The following is a 6,113-nucleotide window of genomic DNA, read 5'->3' as shown; positions in this document are numbered from 1 at the left end:
CCGACGCTCTATCCACTGAGCCAAACAGGTCAGGGCTAAAGATATATTTAAAAATATATATATTAAAAAAAAGAAACATCACCCTGGAATCGAATCCGGGACCCCCTAGTGTGTAGACCGACGCTCTATCCACTGAGCCAAACCAGCCCTAATGCCTTTTAGCCTCTTTACATATTTTTTCTATCATCCATGTTCTATTCACAGGAATTATGAACATCGATAAGACAGCAAACAAGGGAAGTGTTTGAAACCCTTCAGAAGAACTGAAATTGAAATGCAAACTAAAAGGTAATGAATACCATATTGTGACCAATAGCTGTCTGGAATTAAGATGAAAATAAAGTGGGTTTAAATGTATTTCAAGTCTGTTTACCTTATTACATCACAATCAGGCAATATTCATTTTCTTGGCATACGAGGTGTTACACGTGGAAAAACGGGTTATGATAATTACTATCTCAGCAACACCTCAAGTAGAAAACAGGAGAAATAATTGAACAAAACACTTGCCTTACCTCTACTCCCTCATATCCATGACCAGCCAGATATCTGATTTATTCTGTACTGGAAAAGGTAATATTCAGGCAACTAATCTGTACTATGCAGATGTCTTAACCATGAGGCTATTTTATTATTTTTTTAAATATATATTTTTTATTGATTTCAGAGAGGAAGGGAGAGAGATAGAGAGATAGCAACATCAATGTTGAGAGAGAATCATTGATTGGCTGCCACCTGCACGCCCCCCACTGGGGGGGATCAAGACTGCAACCCGGGCATGTGCCCTTGGCGGGAATCGAACCTGGGACCCTTTAGTCCACAGGCCAACGCTCTATCCACTGAGCCAAACCGGCTGGGGCCCTGAGGCTATTTTAATGTGTTGCACACTCAGTCCCCGTCTTAATTAAGATGGCCTGTGGAAGGCGGACCGGTTTCCCTCACTGTATGGTGGTGTTCTTACTGTTCTCAGGTATCCTTTACCTTTGAGCCGGCTGAGCAGTCATTACAGCCTTGCCAGGCTTCATACATGACTAAACCACTTCCCTTTCTTTTTGCCAAGTCCACGGTCATTTCTTCCAAAGAAAAACTTGTAGCCTTTGTCTTTCTCCTACGTTCTTCAGAAAATGTATATTTACGAACCACCATGTAGGAACGAACATCAGCTTTATGCGAATGTGGAAAATCAGGTTTGGTGCAAAGCGCACATTGACTTACAAAGAGATCCTGTAAATCTCTTTTCAATCGGCACATAGGAAAACATGTCTACCATTTCCTCTGAAGAATTTCTTTGGTCCAAGCTGAATCAGCAATGAAATGTTACTGTCCCCTAGCCCTAATATTGTTCTCACATATTTTTTTTAAACAAATGAATACAATGTTGGCTCTTTGTATAAAGAAAATGCAGCTAATTCTATGATCATAATGCGACATCTGTAACAGAGGTTCCTCTGAGCCTTTTTAATTGTGACCCTCCCCAGACCCCAAATGAGAATTACCTGTAGCCGGTACCGGTGGATACAGAACAGGACAAAAAAGCTACCTGCAAGTTAACTAACTTCCTTATAGCAGTTCAGATTAAACTTACCCTGCTTCCTTCTCTACCATCTGTACTCTGCTGGGTCCTAAAACACTGCCGTTCGCTTACCTGGCTCAAAGGTGAGTGATACCTGTGAACCAGCGGTTCTCAACCTGTGGGTCGCGACCCCTTTGGCGGTCGAACGACCCTTTCACAGGGGTCACCTAAGACCATCCTGCGTATCAGATATTTACATGACGATTCATAACAGTAGCAACATTACAGTTATGAAGTAGCAACGAAAATAATTTTATGGTTGGGTCACAACATGAGGAACTGTATTTAAAGGGCCAGAAGGTTGAGAACCACTGCATGAACAATTAGAACAACACCGTACAGTAAGGGAACCTGATCTGTCTTGTGCGAGTTTACTGAAAACCAGCATAGTGGTTACAGGCGCAGGCATTGGAGACAATTGGCCTGTGTCCAGATCATGGCCCTGGCACATACACGCTGTGTGACCTTAGGAAAGCCACTTAAACTCTCTGTGCCTCAATCTGTAAAATGGAGCTAACAACGGTACCGAAAGCACGGAGTTGTAATTATTACACGAGAAGCACATGTAAAGCATGTAAGACAGTCCCCGGCACAAGGGAAGCACGGAGTTACATTGGCTAAAAAAATTCCTGTAGCTTTTGCAACATTATTTTAACCCCGAAGATATTCTGTTGATAATCAATATGACCCTGAATCATAGTACAGCTTCTTTTAAATCACATTCTGGGCTTGAGGCTTAGAGTATATATGAAAATAAGGTTGTATGACCACAGAAAACAATCAACCTAACTTAATCCCATCTTTTAGGGCAGTGGTTCTCAACCTTCCTAATGCCAGGACCCTTGAATACAGTGCCTCATGTTGTGGTGACCCCCAATTTCATTGTTACAAATTGAACATAATTAAAGCATAGTGATTAATCACAAAAACAATATGTAATTATATATGTGTTTTCCGATGGTCTTAGGCGACCCCTGTGAAAGGGTCGTTCGACCCCCAAAGGGGTCGCAACCCACAGGTTGAGAACCGCTGTTTTAGGGAATCTTTACAGCCGCCAACGTGACTAGTTCAGGAATCCAACAATCCTCTCTTTCTCTCTCCCTCTCTCTCTCTTTTCATAGCCTGGGAGTATCTTGAATTCTGTATAAAGGTGGCGAGTATATGAGGGAATAATGAGTGTGCGATCAAAACACTGAGATTATTTATCTTTGGAACCCAACCAAATGGTGCTAAAGTTCAAGGTCATCTGGAAATATAAAAATGTGAGCACAACAGAGCATACCAAAATAGGCTATAAAATTATAGTAATTAAATAGGCTATAAAATTATAATTAAAATAGTTTAGTCCTGGGCAGAATTAGACAAATTAAGGGCATCAGATAAATTCCAGAGCTAGAACCAAACACAATAAAGCTGATATTTCAAATCACGGGGGAAAGTTAATTAGGCATAAATGGCGGGGCAATTGGTAATTTTTTTTTTTAAAAAAGTTGGATCCTTTTTGCATTCTTTATATCGATACAAATTCCAGATCAGTGCATGATTTTAAAAGCAAAGCATGAAACTCTAAAAGTATGGCAGTAAAACGGGTGAAGTGTTTTATAAGTTTGTTAAAGGGCTTATAAACATGACGAAAACCAAATCCATAAAAGAATGTACTGATAAATTTGACTGCATATACAATTTTGACTGTATAGTCACAACACCATAAACAATGCAAAAAGATAATTGACAAAAAAAAGAAAAAAAAAATTTGTATCACATGCTAGATACATGAGCTCATTTTTGTTACATAAAAAGGGCTTTTAGCCCTAGCCAGTTTGGCTCAATGGATAGAGCGTCAGCCTGCGGACTGAAGGGTCCCGGGTTCGATTCCAGCCAAGGGCACATGCCTGGGTTTCAGGCTCGATCCCCAGTAGGGGGCATGCAGGAGGCAGCTGAACAATGATTCTCTCTCATCATTGATATTTCTCTCTCTCCCTCTTCCTTCCTCTCTGAAATCAATAAAGAAATATATTTAATAAGAAAAAGGGCTTTTATGCACCCATAGGTAAAAGACGAATAATCCAATAGAAAAAGGAGCAAAGGACACGAACAAGCAATTCCTAGAAAAAAGAAAAGCAATTGGCTGGTATATACCTGAAATGCTCAACTTCACTATTTATGATAGAAACGCAAACGAAAACCGTGAGAAATGGCTGTTCATTTGTGAGATTATAGATCAGAGAGTTTGCCCCAATGTGGCTGGAGTGTGAGGACACGTCGTCCTGAGCACTGTTGCAAGGATGCAAAGTGGTGAAACCTCTTGGAAAGGTTATAAAAACCGCATTAAAAAAGCCAAACGGCCCTAACCGGTTTGGCTCAGTGGATAGAGCGTCGGCCTGCGGACTGAAGGGTCCCAGGTTCGATTCCGGCCAAGGGCATGTACCTTGGTTGCGGGCACATCCCCAGTGCGGGGTGTGCAGGAGGCAGCTGATCAATGTTTCTCTCTCATCGATGTTTCTAACTCTCTATCCCTCTCCCTTCCTCTCTGTAAAAAAAAAAAAAAAAAAAGCCAAACGTACAGGTTTCGAACTAGCAATTCTGTCTATTATCAGGAAAACAAGTAAATCAATTAGGTCTACAGGTGTGTAGGGAGGACACACAGTAGGAAGAATGCCTGCTCTTTTAATGAGATTTAGTTGTAGATGTAAGACAGTCTCTCAATGGGGGCGCCCTAAGCCCACAGTCCAGGTTTGCCTTGTTATTTTTCACAAAATAGAGCCCATAAAGACTCCGGAGAATGAAAATAAAATCTCATCTCCACACCTGCAATGTTGACACTCACGAACCTAGGTCCGACACAGGACCATCTGGACGCGCAATCACAGTCACGCCAATCTTTTTGCACAGAAATCCCTCGAATCTCCGCGTATCTGTGCAGAGGGGTGGAGTTAGGGGACCTTGCCCTTGCCCTGACCCGCAGGGGAGGAACGTACTTACGCGGACAGGCCTGGGACAGAATTGGTCGAAAGACACTCCAGGGATAACACCCCAAAAGGCGTTATGAAGCAACAGGTCCCTCGCGGCGTCCGGCACAGCTGTCTCCCAGTCAACAGGACGTCAGGGGACGTCGAGCAACCCTACCCCCCCCCCTACTGCGCATGCGGCAAACTCGGCGCAGGCGCAGAGCAGCTGCGTCGCCGAGGCCCCGTCCGACTCCCGGCCCGGCGAAACTCCACTTCTCCGTGTTTTCCTTAAGCTCTCGGTTGGCGCTAAGTTGCCCGCGGCCCAAGTGGAAGGTGTGTCTACCTTTTTAAGGATTCTTGCTGCTTTCAGCGAGTCTCCCAGCCCACTCTGTGCGCACAGTCCAATCTCTTTTTTTTTTTTTAAAAAAAAACATACTTTATTGTTTTTTCGCAGAGAGGAAGGAAGAGGGATAGAGAATCAGAAACATCAATGAGAGAGGAACTTAGATCAGCTGCCTCCCCCGCACTGGGGATGTGCCCGCAACCAAGGTACATGCCCTTGACCGGGATCGAACCCGGGACCTTTCAGTCTGCAGGCCAAGGCTCTATCCACTGAGCCAAACCACTTAGGGCCACAGTCCACTCAATATGTTCCCTGGGTTAGTGATCTCGCCCTCGAAGGGGTTAACCACGACACCTTCACCTCCTCTTTCAACAACAAAACAACTTTATGCAGAATTGAGTTTACATTTGCCTGCTGATCACTCCCAGGAGATGGCCTCTTCCTGGATATTAATGATTTTTTTTTTTTTTTTGCTTGATGCACTGCCAAAAGTAAAAAACAGCAAAAACAAAAACTGTCTCTCACCCTCCCACCCCACGCAGGCATTCACCGAATGTTTAAGGAGCACTCTTTATGCTGCTTGAGCAAAGCGAATAGCCAACCATTCTTTTTTTCAATATTAAAAAGCAGGGCACTGTGCTTAGACCAATAATGAAAAGCAAGATGGCAGAGTAAATAGCAAACGTATGAGTTATAAATGCAAGTTGCTTAGCCTCCTCCATATAAACAGAAATTCTGCGATTGATTGGAAAGCCAAGACCCCTGCAGTTATACGTCATGTTATTGCACGTTGCTTTATTGCGCTTCACGGGTATTGCGTTTTTTAAAAATAAATTGAAGGGAAGTTCGACCTGCAAATTTGGATTCCTCATTTGCATAAATTGGACCCATCCCGGACCTGGGCGGGGACTGTCGCTATAAAATTGGGCCTCCCCCCATCCCTTGCCTCAAGGGAAGCTCACCTTTAGTTTCCTCCTGAGGCTGTGTTCTCAGGTTGGCAAACAGTTCATCTGAATAAAATCTCTCCTTTTACTGCATCCGGGACTGGGGATGCCTGTTGGCATTGGATTGGTGGCAGCAAGTTTTGTTGACATGATAAAGGTACTACTTTATTTTTAAACATTAAAAAAAATTTAAAAAAGATTTTATTGATTTCAGAGAGGAAGGGAGAAGTAGAGGGAGATAGAAACATCAATGTATTTTTTATTTCATTATTATTTTTTAAGGGCAGGGCGCTGTGATTGAAATC

The 6,113-nt window shown here is 42.9% G+C and overlaps 2 protein-coding genes across 7 annotated transcripts in view; one reads left to right on the top strand and one right to left on the bottom strand.

The window, feature by feature from the left end:
* BPNT1 (3'(2'), 5'-bisphosphate nucleotidase 1) overlaps nucleotides 1-5,902 on the bottom strand; it is a 23,785-nt gene extending 17,883 nt beyond the window's left edge. Inside the window, exon 1 of one of the 6 annotated variants that reach the window (XM_005879881.2) lies at nucleotides 5,827-5,902. The gene's annotated coding sequence lies outside the window, so the exon portion shown is untranslated. Of the gene's footprint in view, nucleotides 1-1,496; nucleotides 1,564-4,551; nucleotides 4,730-5,826 lie in introns of those variants that run through there. The other 5 variants (XM_005879878.2, XM_005879877.2, XM_005879882.2 and 2 more) reach the window with 5 other exon arrangements.
* IARS2 (isoleucyl-tRNA synthetase 2, mitochondrial) overlaps nucleotides 3,201-6,113 on the top strand; it is a 38,732-nt gene continuing 35,819 nt past the window's right edge. The window contains exon 1 of the mRNA XM_014528045.1: nucleotides 3,201-3,264. Within this exon, the coding sequence (XP_014383531.1) occupies nucleotides 3,201-3,264 (64 nt within the window). The remainder of the gene's footprint in view (nucleotides 3,265-6,113) is intronic.

The sequence above is a fragment of the Myotis brandtii genome, unplaced genomic scaffold, assembly GCF_000412655.1.
Source record: "Myotis brandtii unplaced genomic scaffold, ASM41265v1 scaffold612, whole genome shotgun sequence".
NCBI classification, from domain to species: Eukaryota; Metazoa; Chordata; class Mammalia; order Chiroptera; family Vespertilionidae; genus Myotis; species Myotis brandtii.
This window is presented reverse-complemented; position numbering and strand designations above follow the sequence as displayed.